At 41.1% G+C, this 13,999-nt stretch overlaps 1 protein-coding gene across 27 annotated transcripts in view; it reads right to left on the minus strand.

Moving 5' to 3' along the window:
• Positions 1 to 13,999, minus strand: part of LRRFIP2 (LRR binding FLII interacting protein 2) — a 104,854-nt gene that overhangs the window by 51,046 nt on the left and 39,809 nt on the right. For 18 of the 27 annotated variants that reach the window (XM_069958502.1, XM_069958503.1, XM_069958506.1 and 15 more), the window contains 3 exons: positions 8,686 to 8,739; positions 7,529 to 7,597; positions 5,642 to 5,692 (listed from right to left, as the gene is read on the minus strand). The exons of 8 other annotated variants lie outside the window; for them this stretch is intronic. In XM_069958502.1, coding sequence (XP_069814603.1) covers positions 5,642 to 5,692; positions 7,529 to 7,597; positions 8,686 to 8,739 — 174 coding nt within the window. The remainder of the gene's footprint in view (positions 1 to 5,641; positions 5,693 to 7,528; positions 7,598 to 8,685; positions 8,740 to 13,999) is intronic. One more of the 27 variants, XM_069958481.1, reaches the window with a different exon arrangement.

Below are 13,999 nucleotides of genomic sequence, written 5' to 3' on the forward strand. Positions count from 1 at the left end.
CTTAAGAAGTTTGCTGCACATCATTTTATGGAATAAATCCACATTTTCACATTTGTACTACAATCAGAGTGCTGCAGAGTATTTTTTACTAGCTGATTTGATCCAAGGTCTAGGATTTGTCTGCTGGCACCCACAGTGCTGCCTATATTGTTTGCTATAGCTATCTATCGATCAACGATCGATAGATAGATAGATATTAGAGAGAGGAGATATTATCTATTATAGATAGATTATACAGTATATCGATAGGAGTCCTATCTATCTATCTATCTACGATCTGTATATCTTCTATCTATAATATATCTCCTCTCTCATATCTTTTTCTCCTATCTATATATAATCTATCGATCTAATATACATAGATAGATTTTATATAGATAGGAGATAGATGATATACAGATAGTAGATACTAGATAGATAGGAGATGGAGGGATAGAGATAGATAGATACATAGATAGGAGATGGATAGATAAAAGATAGATAGGGAGATAGATAGGAGATAGATAGATAGGAGATAGATAGATAGATAGATAGATAGATAGATAGATAGATAGATAGGGAGATAGATATAGATATGTCTCATATATCTATCTATCTCTCATCTATCTCCTATCTATCTATAATCTATCTAATTTCTCTCATATCAATCTATCTATTTTACCTGCTGTTCTGCCCTGAACCCTCCCCCCCCCCCTAGCACATACAATTGGGGTCAGGTATGGGGTCGGCACCTCCTTGCTCCCCCGGGCACCGCTCTCTCTCTCCCGCACAGGAATCCTCCCTGTCACATATATCTGCTGTCAGTGTCCCGGGCAGAGCGTCGCACGCGGCTGCTTCCAACACTGACAAATGATAACGGGCCCAGAGGATTCCTGCGCGGGACAGAGTGCGGTGCCCGGTGGAGGGAGGATGTGCTGACCTATACCTGACCCCCTGCAGCCGCTGTATGTGAGAGAGAGGGGGGCCACGGCTCGCTGTGAGTGCAGCTTCCAGAGCCGTCCGGCAGCAGCAGCAGCGATGAGCACACACTGGAGGGGGAGCTGCTACCTGGAAACAGCCTGTCACATCTCCAGCCTTCTTCCTTACCCCCAGCAGCACTGTTAACAGTGTCCTGAGCCGAGCGTCACACATGGCGCAGACAGCAGAATAGTTTTACCCAGGCCAGGCAGCGGAGGAAGAGGGACGCGAGGAAGCCTGAGGGGAGCAAAGCAAGCGGCCGCCGGGTGAGGGGAGGAAAAATACCGCAGATACCGTCCTGGCAAAGTTGAGGTCGGTTAACCGACGCCAGTGACGGTATCGGTATTTTTGCGGTATACCGCCCAGCCCTACATACATACATACATACATACATACATATACACAAACACACACACACACACACACACACACACACATACATACACACGCCAAGCATTTAAGCACTTAGGTCTGTGCATGCAGGCATTGGTTGGTGACTGCTTTACCCACCTAACCTGTACTGCCTTATTTAAAAAAAATGGCCGGACCATAAAAACAATGAAGCACTTTGCCCCTCTGCCATTTTGTCTCGCACTCCCTCCTAATAGTCTGTAAGCTGATGCATGCGAGCAGGGCCCTCACTCCTCAAGTATGGATAATTATATGTATCTCTCTGTAATGTCTATTTTTTGTCTATGTATGTCCCCCCAGAATTGTAAAGTGCTGCAGAATCTGTTGGCCCTATATAAATAAAACTACTACTACTACCACTACCACTAGAACCCTCCTATTTCTACATAGTCTAGTTAAATTCTTCCTGACACACCTGCCATCACCAGTAGCACCACTATTTCTCTCATTAATGCAGCTGATATCACTGTTGATAACATTTATTACTTTAGTGCTGTTCTGAAAAAAAACCCTATTTGTTTTAGTGTAATGATGGTTGATCTGTGTTGATCACGCTACTCAACATTTAAATGTTCCATGCACAGTCCGTAACTACAGATAATGTGCAATGGTACAAACTTCAGAGTTCCTGGCCTCATCATTCATGTAAAGACATGGAAATCATTGCAAACAGTAGTAGCTATGGTAAAAAAACCAAAGCTTGGTGCAAGTGACAGAAAACCATTTTGTCAACTATGGCCCCTAAAGTGCAAATTTAAAGGCTCTAGTATCTGAAACTGTCAGACGTTTACTGCACATAGCCGATATCCCATGGCAGAACTACAATGTCAAACCTTTACAGACACAATGAAATGCTAAACAATGTGTTTAATGGTGCACTGCAGGCATGAAAATAAAGATGTGGAGAGTCCACTTTCCCTGTTTTTCCCACTTCCAGATGTGTGCATGTCTATAGATCGCTGGTTGAAGTCTACAATCTTGACTGTCTTCAAAAGCTTTTCTTTGCATAACCAAATCATCAATAGTTGATGATTTGGTTATCTTATATTTTACCTAATCCATCCTAGCGGCGCAGTAAGGCCGGGCGCGACCATCTTGATTATGTCCCTTGCGTTCCAATGGTGCGTTCCACCGTCGGGCCGCAAGTGACGTCATCAAGATGGCGCCCGGCTTTACTGCACCGCTACAGAGGACTGGGTAACGTATAAGATACAGACTGCCTTTGCAGTCTGTATCTTCAGGAATAGACTTTATGAAGATACAGACTGCCTTTGCAGTCTGTATCTTATACTTTACCCAGTCCTCTGTAGCGTTGCTATAAAGCCGGGCGCCATCTTGATGACGTCATTTGCGGTCCGACAGTGGAACGCACCATTGGAACGCAAGGGACATAATCAAGATGGCCGTGCCCGGCCTTACTGCGCCGCTAGGATGGATTAGGTAAATTAGAAAGATACAGACTGCAAAGACAGTCTGTATCTTCAGAGATAGACTTAGGTAGAGATGAACTTTTACAACAGGGACAGTTAAATTTAGGTGATTGGTCCTCTTTAAGGCCCTATTCCACAGAATATGTTGAACAACAAGCGCCTGATATAGCAGCGATCTGCTGCTGTCGCTCCGTTGAATAGCAGTTGACAGCAGTTCATTCTCTGGTTCGAATCCCCTGATGGAAATTAAATAGATGTCTTTTTTTACCCTCATTATTGTATCATTTTTAAGGCTATGTTCACACACACAGTATTTTTGCTTAGTATTTTGGTCAGTATTTTGCAACCAAAACAAGAAGTGGATTGAAAACACTGAAAGGCTATGTTCACACACTGTTGAAATTAAGTTGAGGGCTGTCATCTAATGGCAAATAATTACTGTTTTTTTAAAACAACGTCCGATATTTGCCATTAAATGATGGCCATCTGCTCAATTTCAACAGTGTGAGAACATAGCCTTTCTGTGTTCTCAATCCACTCCTGGTTTTGGTTGCAAAATACTGACAAAATACTGAGCAAAAATACTGTGTGTGAACATAGCCTTAAAAATGATACAATAATGAGGGGGGAAAAAAAGAAATCTATTTAATTTCCATGAAATGAATGAACTGCTGGCAGGTCTTTAGACAGGTGAGTTACCTCTAGACCACAGCTCCAACACATTAGGGAGGAGAGATTCTTTCAGAGATAACCTGCCTACAGATGACTGATCTGCAATCTGACAGCTGAGCAAGCAGGAGGCCGGGCAGCATTGATTATTCATGAAGAGGGAGGAGGATGCATGACAAGTGTGGCATGAACAACAGATCTGTGACAGTAGGAGACATAAGATTGTACATAATCCACTGAACAGAAAATTACCAAAAAGGCACCATGCTCACTGGGGACTGCCAGCTACAGCACACTGTCAGCACCTCAGGTAGGGCCCAGGAGCTGACTGATTCCCTTTAAGCCTCCAACCTAGCTAGCTCTGTCAACTGGCTTAAATATTGGGCAACTTAAGGGCATTCTTAAAGTTGATTTGTTAGCAGTTTGTTGTTGATTAAAGTAAAGGGGCATCAGGAGATTTAACTATTATTTCAATCCGTAGCACCAGCATAGAGATAAAAGCTTAGGAGATAAAGCCCACAGGGTGTTCTCCTGGACTGCAAAAGACCAGCAACATTTGGCCTGTAAATCTAAAATGGGTGGGCATTTACTTGTGGGGAAAGGGGTATAAGGAGAGAAGGGTCTTAACACTGCTGGGTTTTTGCAGCCCAGGAGAAATCCCCTGCAGGCATTTTTTCCTAATGTGCATAAAACTTTGAAAGGGCTTCTTAATGCTGGAAGGATGGATTGAAATAAGGGTAAGATGCTGCTAGCAAGTCTGCTTTAAGACTAAAGGCCCTATTCCACCAACAGATCTGACAACAGATTATCTGCCAAAGATTTGAAGCCAAACCCAGGAACAGACTATAATCAGAGAACAGGTTATAAAGGAAAGACTGGATTTCTCCTCTTTTAAAATCCACTCCTGGGTTTGGCTTCAAATCTTTGGCAGATAATCTGTCGTCAGATCTGTTGGTGGAATAGGGCCTTAAGCTTCGAAGTAGGTTTCCACTGCCTGCTTCTGTCTTGGTATTAGCATCAGTATTAGTTGAATAAAATGGGCATAAATGTAGTGTATGAATTAAATTTGTCTATTTCTTAAAGGGGTTAGTGTGGCGGTAAAGAATAATTCACAGAATAACACACATTACAAAGTTATACAACTTTGTAATGTATGTTATGTCTGTGAATGGCCCCCTTCCCTGTGTCCCACCACCCCCACCCGTGTACCCGGAAGTGTGGTGCGCTATACATACCTTTCACGTGCCGACTCGTCTCTGATCTTCAGTCAGTGATGGCATCTTCGGACGGTCGGGTCGAATCCCTCCAACCGTCCTGAGTGCCGGCCGCCCTCTGCCGCGTCATCGGCTGCTCAGCCGCGATTGGCTGAGCATAACTGTGCTCAGCCAATCGCGGCTGAGCATCTGATGACACTGAAGAGGGCGGCCGGCACTCGGGACAGTCTAAGATGTTCGGCCGGCTGCCCGAAGATGACGCCGTGGCACAAGATGGCGGACAGGGCGCGACACGGATCAGGTATGTATAGCGCACCACACTTCCAGGTACACGGGTGGGGATGGTGGGACACGAGGAAGGGGGTCATTCACAGACATAACATATATTACAAAGTTGTATAACTTTGTAATGTGTGTTATTCTGTGAATAATTCTTTACCGCCGCACTACCCCTTTAATGTATTTTAGCAGTACTGTATGCAAAAGGAAGACCTGCCCCTTATTACAATAAAAAAGAAAACTATATCTATAACATAGTATAAGTATTCTGTTGATATAGACAGCTATAGGTAATGCCCATTAGCACGTAGGTGATTTCAACTATTAACAATAAAGAAGGTGTATATAGTCTGTATACACACACATTGTATTATGATAGTAATGTAGTATTGTATAATGTATGTATTATAGTATGTGTATTATGATAGTAGTATAGTAGGATGGCATGAGCTTAGCGATTTCTATTAACTGAATCTCCACAGCTTGAAGAGGAAGCAATTTGGACAGTAGACATTTCTGGGGAATGGCTGATAATGTAATTTCCTAAAATGAAATTGATGGCTTACAAGGAGTAAGTCCTATTGAATTGTTGCAGTAACCCCTGAAGTCCCAGGAGCAGCTTTATTTTTGTTACTTTACTTAATATCATAATGCCATGCAGAAAGTCTTGTGTTTACATACAGATGATCCATGTCTGCTTGACTTCGAAGATCTGTCTTTCATTGCATCAGACTTCATATGACAGTGGAGAAAGATATGATGGTTAAAATAAAGATGAAAGTCATTAAATAGGAATAGGATTCAACAGACCACACATATATAGACCACACAAAGTACAAGTGTGTTAGATACAGGTTAAACAACAAGAATAACTCACTGCCAAATCAGAACTCTGTGTATAAAACAAATCACACACCACAGGTAACAATGCTCTGTCAGATCCATCATATAATGAACAACAAAGAAGCCTGATAAACCCCAATGGCTTAAAAATAGTTTTCCACCCAACTGTCTGACACTTTTTGGGCAGGAACAGTGCCGCATGCTGTGCTAGTCTTTCTACCAAATATAACATCATCTTCAAAGGAGGCTTCTTATGGAGCATATAACAAAAACATATAGACAGCCTAACATGGCTCTTCCTTTACGCATACTACATAGGCATGGACCTTTAGAACTATTATAAACATGTACTAGATTTTAGTACTTAGTTCTTTATATGGCAGTACATAGGTTTCTGGGTTAACATATCACATACAGCATGCCTAAAGAGTTTGCCCAGAGAGCAGAAAAGGTCCTCAAAAGCATTGGTAATATTGGGCAGGTATTGAACATCGCCAGCAGCATGTCCCCCCCACCCCCCTTTGTCTAAAGTTACCATTCCAAGATATCCAGAGGGATGAAGTGCAGCACAGGAGAGCAGAACACTTAGGTCCTTTTCTGCTCTCAGGATAACCCCTTTAGGGTACAAACCCACTTGACGTATTTGCTGCGTGAATCAGTCTTAAAAATAAGCAGGCAAAACGCAGGTTGGCTTTATACAATTGTTCTGTGTTAAAATACGCAATTGCGTATTTTTGAAGCATGAAGCTACATGCGTTTTTCACACAGGTTGTTAACAACTTATGCTTTGCTAACAACAAGCTTCATGCTTCAAAAATACGCAATTGCGTATTTTAACGCAGAACTATCGTATAAAGCCAACCTGCGTTTTGCCTGCTTATTTTTAAGACTGATTCACGCAGCAAATACGTCAAGTGGGTTTGTACCCTTAAAGAGGTTAGCCAGACTTAGAAAAACATGTCTACTTTCATCCAGAAACAGCATCGCTCTAGTCCTCACTTTTTGTGTGGTTTTCCATTGAAGAGAATGGAACTGAACTGTAATACCTGAGGACAGGGATTGTGCTGATTTTGCGAGAAAGTACCTTTAATCATCTCTCCTGGTCTTACTGACCACCTGCTCAGCCAATAAGTGTCTGTGGCCGGACAACGCACTGATCAGGCAGGCTGAGCAGGGACCAGGGGACTGAAGCAGGAGCGCACCAGGGAAGTGTAGGCAGGTGCTGCTCTCATGAATATCTCTGCAGCTTTTTAATTGCAGAATCCATCCAATAAACATGGCTTTGGATGTGTTCGCACATTTAGGTTTTTAGTTGCAGCTTTTGAATCCAAAAGGCACAAATAAATTCATAAAGCCAAGCCCAAGTTTTTTTCTTAAAGCGAATATACCATCAGGTAGAGCTTTTTTTATTGCATTAGCTGATCGCAAGGAGCCCGGTGGCACTTTAAAAAAAAAAAAAAAAAAAATTCTGCCCAGTTCCTGCAGACTGGCTCGGCCCAGAGCACAGGCCCACTGCTCCCCAGGGTAACAATATCCCCTCCCTTGTGTTCGCAGCTCTATAAGAATAAACAATGGTACATTTGCTTTAATACGCATCCTGTTTCTCAGTTCAAAAACTGTACCTAAACCTGAATGTGAAAACTTATCCAAGTGTTAAGTACAGTACATATATAAATAAATTGAATGGCTGAATATCACATATCACACTAGGCACACCATACACACCATATAATCCTTCCTCCTGAAAGTGCCTTCTCTGCCCTTGCCTAGGCCACTCACATCTACAGATGAGTTCTATGTAGAAGGTAAGGTAAAGGTAATTCAGATGTGTAAAAAAAAAAAAAAATTGTATGGCTATGGAAACTAGGAATAGGAGGTACAGTACTGTGTAAACAATTTTAATACACTTTGATCAGTAAACAAACTATAGAAAATCATGCTGGTTTACTGGGAGCCAGTGTCATTTCGATGTGAACTACAGGACAAGTTTTGAATGGTACGAGATCTACTGCAACTGGTTTTAACCGAGGTTAACCCCCTACCCTTATACCAGAGGGAAAAGAAGTATACAGGAAAAGTGAAGTGTGTGGTGGGGTCCTCAGGTGTTTACCAGTAATGTGTTCAATAGTGCAATATCGGCCTAATAATTTGGCCGATGCCGATTCTTTACATCAGCCAAATTATTAGGCCAATATTGCACTAACATTACTGGTAAACACCTGAGGACCCCATCACACACTTCACTTTTCCTGTATAATTTTGATGTGAATTGGCTTCCTAATCTGTACAGCCTCCAGAGAAACAATATACTCATACATACGTAAACTAGACATACATTTGGGAAACTGAAGCACAATTTACAAAACTGTGTGAATACAAGGTCTTCCAAAGGACTGAATGCTGTATATAAACAGGCCATTGTGCAGAGAGAATAAACGTCACATAATACAAAAACACATCAATAGGACGTATTATCAAAGGCAACATGATGTTCATCTTCTAAAGAATGATCTATACCAAAAAAGTGGTAAACATGCGGCCCTCCAGCTGTTACAAAAATTAAATTCAATATGGCGAAAGCAGAAACTTTACTTGACCAGGAATGGTGGGAATCGTAGTTTTGCAACAGCTGGGGGGGCCGCATGTTTGACATCCCTAACCTATATTGTATTTGCTATTTTCAGTGGATACCTCGCAGAGCAATAACAGTTTCAATAACAGGCTTACAATCCTCAGAAATGAAAACTGAATGTCCTAACAAATCAGTTCTGTTCATTCTAAGGACCCAGCTGTCTACCATATTATTTGATGTGGTATTTAGGGAAACCTAACATTTGAAAAACATCTCAGATAAAAAAGTTGAGAATAGAACAAATACAAACCAGATGAGGACGCTGACTGGACCGGTGAGAATACCTGGCCCGGTCCGAATCCTCCTGGGAGAAAACAAAATACACAAAAAGGTTACATTTCACAGCAAAAAAAAAAATATATATATATATATATATATGTACAAAAAGTGCAGAGATATTGTAACAAAGAAAGACGCTGTAGATATTCTGTTTCCGGCAATCCAAGCAATCAGGCTACATGCTATCTTACATACAATCAAAACAGGAAAGCAGATCTTGAAATCCACACATGCAGATTTTGCTGTGGATCAAGCTTATGCAGCAAAATAAGAAATACTGTACATTTAGGCTACCACTACACAGGGTCAAAATGCTGTGGATTTTTTGAAGAAGCAAATCGACACCAAACTCTGCAAATATAGGTACTTGCTGCTGGATACAGGAGCAGTGACTCCTGTTTGTCCCCGGACTCCCTGCTCCTGTTCAGTAGTAAGGGCCGGGAAATGCATTACTGTATGCTTCACTAGTCAGTACTGTACAGGGTAAGGAGTCTGGGGATGAATAGAAGTTCCTGCCCTGTGTGTACAATACTTTTTAAAAGTTCAAAAAGTCTACGTATTTTGCATCTGCAGCAAAATCATTAACACCTATAGACTTATTGCAGATTTTGACTATTCTACTCAAATCGTTCCCGACACCTATAAAAACTTAAAACTGTCAAAAGTTTTGATTGGTAACAGCTAGACATAACTAGGAGAAGTGCAGGACAGTACACTTCACTCCCTGGCTTGCCACTTGATCTGATTCACTCCAGGAGACAGACTCTATTGTAAGTCTATGGAGTTCAACTCCTAAAACAAAATATATCGAGCAGCAAGCCGGGAAATGAAGCTCACATTCAAGCACTTCTCCCAGCAATATTCTAGAGACTGGTGGGATTCTCCTCACTAAACATTTCATGTGTGTGTGCTATGGCTGCAGCAGGTTGTGTGTTTGGTAGAAATTAAAGGGGTATTCTGGGCAACAGTGAAAAACTCAGGGGGGAGGGAAAAGAGTGATGGGATCATTATAAAGAAGTCCTATTTACCTGTCCCTGTGCCCCTGCTTATGGTCTCCCACTGGGCTCCAGATCCTGTGATGTCACGGCCTTACTCAGAAATGCCAATCAGTAAATGAGGCGTGCAATGCTACAGTCACTGACTGGCTGAGCAGGTAGTTACTGTGGGGCCACAATGATTCAGGAGCACAGACACAGATAGAAAGCTGAAACATCTGGACCTATGTCTGACCTCTGTATCACCAAGCATTTGGCTTTATTAGCAGTGTTCTCTATGTATGGTGAATATTAGAAACATAGAAGATTGTCAGCAGGAAGAGACCACCTGCTCCATCTTGTCTAGTTTTGAGTTCTTCAGGACATGGTGGCTGGAGACTGGCTGCATCCACATACAAAGGAGAATCGGCTTTATATCTTTGCCTTATTCACTTAGATGTCGAACCAGGATCATGTAGGATAGGGGTGTCAAACTCAAATACACAATGGGCCAAAATTAAAAAAATGGACAAAATTGCCAGCCAACCTTGATAATTATTAAAGCGTGAATGCTGCGTTGCTGGCACTGTCAGAGGTGTGCGTCTCCCAGCCCCGTGTCATAAATGACATGATAAACTCCCAAACCCATATAATAGCCAATCCCCCAAAAATTGCTCCACATATTAGCCAGCCAGCCCTTCCAATAGTGCCCAAATAGTAGCCAGCCCCCCAAGTTTCCCATATAGTAGCCAGCCCTCCCCTGAAGTCTCATATAGTAGTCTGCTCTCTCCAATAGTCTCTTTTATAGTAGCAAGACCTCCCCAATAGTCTCTCATATAGTAGTCAGCCCTTCCCCATAGTCTCTTATATAGTAGCCAGCCCTCCCCAGTAGTCTCATATAGTAGACAGCCCTCCCCAGTAGTCTCATATAGTAGACAGCCCTCCCCAACAATCTCCTATAGTAGCCAGCCCTCCCCAATAGTCTCATATAGTAGTCAGGCCGCCCCATATTTTCTTATATAGTAGCCAGCCCTCAGCAATAGTCTCATATAGTAGTCAGCCCTCCCCATAGTCTCATGTTGTAGTCAGCCCTCCCCTGTAGTCTCATATAGTAGCCAGCCCTCCCCATAGTCTCATTTAGTAGCCAGCCCTCTTATACAGTAGCCATGGCGGACCAGATTTAATTAAAACTCTGAATTGCCTGGCGGGTCAAAAATAGTGCCACCACGGGCCAGAGTTTGACATGACTTATGTAGGACATTAGATAGATGCTGCTGAACCAGATCTACTTTACCACTAGTGTGATAAATAAGTGCCCTGGTGTCTGACTAGCCATTTATAAAGGAGCTGGAGTCGGAGTTAGTCCCTGATACAATTCAGAAGTCTGAGTTGGAATAGAAATTGCGGTTTAATGACTCCACAGCCCTGGTCAAATTGACGGCCTTTTTATTGGACAGATTTTATTTAACAGCAAATACATTCTGTTATAATACAAATAAGGGCTGGTATTATAAAATGACAGTAATTGTTTGTTGTTTGATGCTGGCCATTAAATAAAAACAGCTGTCATTTTGTGTGTAAACATACCCTGAATATCAACAGCACAGGTCAGCATTGGCTGCAGGTTATTTTATTTCTGCCGCATGCTTTTCTATGGCTTGAAAGAATAAACCCAGTGTTTTCTGAAGGTGGACTCAGCCTTGAAGCTGAGGGCCTAACACCACATCATTTATACCTCTCCTTTCCATTGCTTGTGCTAGAAAATGTCTTCATGACAAAAGCACAATTCCCTGCTCCAACTCTCAATCACAGTGTGAGGAAAGTTACACAGCAGGACTGTCATAATGGTCCTGTGGCCTATATCTAGGCAATGGAGAACTATTAGCGCTCATGTTTTGACTAGTTGGTTATTTCTTGCACATACTCATTTCTTTAAGAAAAGCTATAAGTCAAAGTGTCTATACAGCCTATGTCTATACAAAGTGACTAAACAGCCAGTGTGACTTACACACTATAACATTTTTTCGAATAACACACTATCGTTTTCTAGGGGGCAATGTTTACACTACTGTTAAAATACCATAGTATAACTTTCTAACTTTTCTTAGTAGAAAAACCAAACCTAAAAGTTCTACTTACTTTACTTCTATGTTGCATAGGTGTTTATAGGTTAGTCACATGCATTTGATAAATAACTAAGATACATAAATAATGTTTGGGAATGGTACAAATTGTATAGTATGAACCAAGCTATTAATGAGAAGGTAAGAAATATTACTACTTTATGACCATTACCGTATTACATGTAAAATAGATCTAATATATGGCTCCTACACAACTCTATGAGCCACATACTAGTGGCCTGCAGCTGGGTGAGCACTGACCAGACAATGGTATTGTGTAGTTATTGGCAACTGTAAAAAGGGCTTTAATCTCCCCTGTAAGCAATACTTCTAATATGCTGAATGGAGAATTCAGTTTTGCTGTAAAACACAGGTGGCCCATGGGTCCATGAGTCCTAACTTTATCTATGCCCTAAACATTTCTGACCACATGTATTTTGATTTTGGCTTGTTTTCTTCCTTCTCAGACAGACTTTTCAACTAACTGAGCCATATAAAGGCTTATGTTTTACGGTACCCTTTATTTTACCAGACATTGTATTACAAAGAAATATGTGCATCCCCAGGGTCTGGCCCATGTAACTTTTTTTTCTCCACCTACAGCGCGGTGTTAGGGCCCATTTCTTATGGTGATCTATAGCTTGCTAGCACATTTGCAAAGATGTGATTTTTTTGATCACTATTCGGATAACTATGCATGTGGACAAGCCAAATGTTTTGATTCTTCTCGTGTTTAGAAAATAGGAAAAAGGGAGCGATTTGAACAGTATTTTCTTTTTTTTTTTTTTTTGGGGGGGGGGGGGGGGGTGCTCTAACATTTCTTTAGCGCCCCCCTTCTTCCAAGTGCCTATTATAAGAAATAATTAAGGTACTTACATAGATCAATGTATATGCATTGGTCTGATAAATCGGTGCTCTGCTGGTAAAGCCTGCCACAGACAGAGATTATCAGCATATCAATCACAGCAGTCAACACCCCACCAATGACACTGTAGGAGTGCTGATCCATAACAGCTTTTAAAACTGTTTAGCTGCCGCACTATTTACACTATTTTTTTGTTGTTATTATGGTGGCACCCATCTTGCCTAAAGGGGGTTGAAGGCTGAGCTGTGAGCTTCTTTGTTACCCATTGCCCTTACATTTTGCTCTCATTCTGTGTAGATCAGCAGCCTTCTCCCTATTACCACAGAAACACCAAGGGGGAGATTTATCAAACATGGTGTAAAGTGAAACTGGCTCAGTTGCCCCTAGCAAACCAATCAGATTCCACCTTTCATTCCTCACAGACTCTTTGGAAAATGAAAGGTGGAATCTGATTGGTTGCTAGGGGCAACTGAGACAGTTTCACTTTACACCATGTTTGATAAATCTCCCCCCAAGTTTCCACTTACTTTTAGACTTGGTGGTAAAAATGAAAACAGCAAGAGGTTAGAATTACATTAAAATAAAAAGTAGAAAAACACCCCAACAAAAAAAATTCTTCACAAATATGTTAAACAGAGAACTTGATTTAAACAAATAGGTCATGTTTTAAAGACACAGTCCCTTCAAATGCTAAGTATTCACCACGTGGCATGTAAGGCATTAAACCTGAAGATTCACCATGATTCTATATTTATTGGAAATTAAATATTGTGAAAGAGTAAATGAATGCTACACTTACAAGCATAATTCATATTGTAAAACCTTTTAGCTCAAGTGATAAAACAGATATTAAAGAGAAATAAAGCTAAATAAAAATTAACTTCCATGAAGTGTTATGCTGATTTGCTAGTATATTTTGGGATGTGTGTTACTGAAGGAACCATGGAATTAACCCAAATGAAACTTGAAAGACCAGGATGAAAAAAATCCACTCTTACTTCACAGGCCACCATATTATTTATCTGTTTATCTTTCTTTATTATTATTATACAATTTTTTTTTTATTTTCCTTTAAATATAACAAACAAAATCTTTTTTACAATCCAAAATACAAACTAGTTCTAAAATATATTTTACCTCCTCTCCCTATTCCTTACTGGAAATTACAGTCTTTACTATACAAGGGGCAACTATACAGGTTGTATCCCTAGCAAATAAAGGGCACATATACATATGACATCGCTACTGTATAAGGGTTACTTATTATCTGATTATTGCCCAATTCCAGATACATTCTCCTTTATGGTATTTACCATCCTGTGT

Source organism: Dendropsophus ebraccatus, chromosome 2 (assembly GCF_027789765.1).
Source record: "Dendropsophus ebraccatus isolate aDenEbr1 chromosome 2, aDenEbr1.pat, whole genome shotgun sequence".
Classification (NCBI taxonomy): Eukaryota; Metazoa; Chordata; class Amphibia; order Anura; family Hylidae; genus Dendropsophus; species Dendropsophus ebraccatus.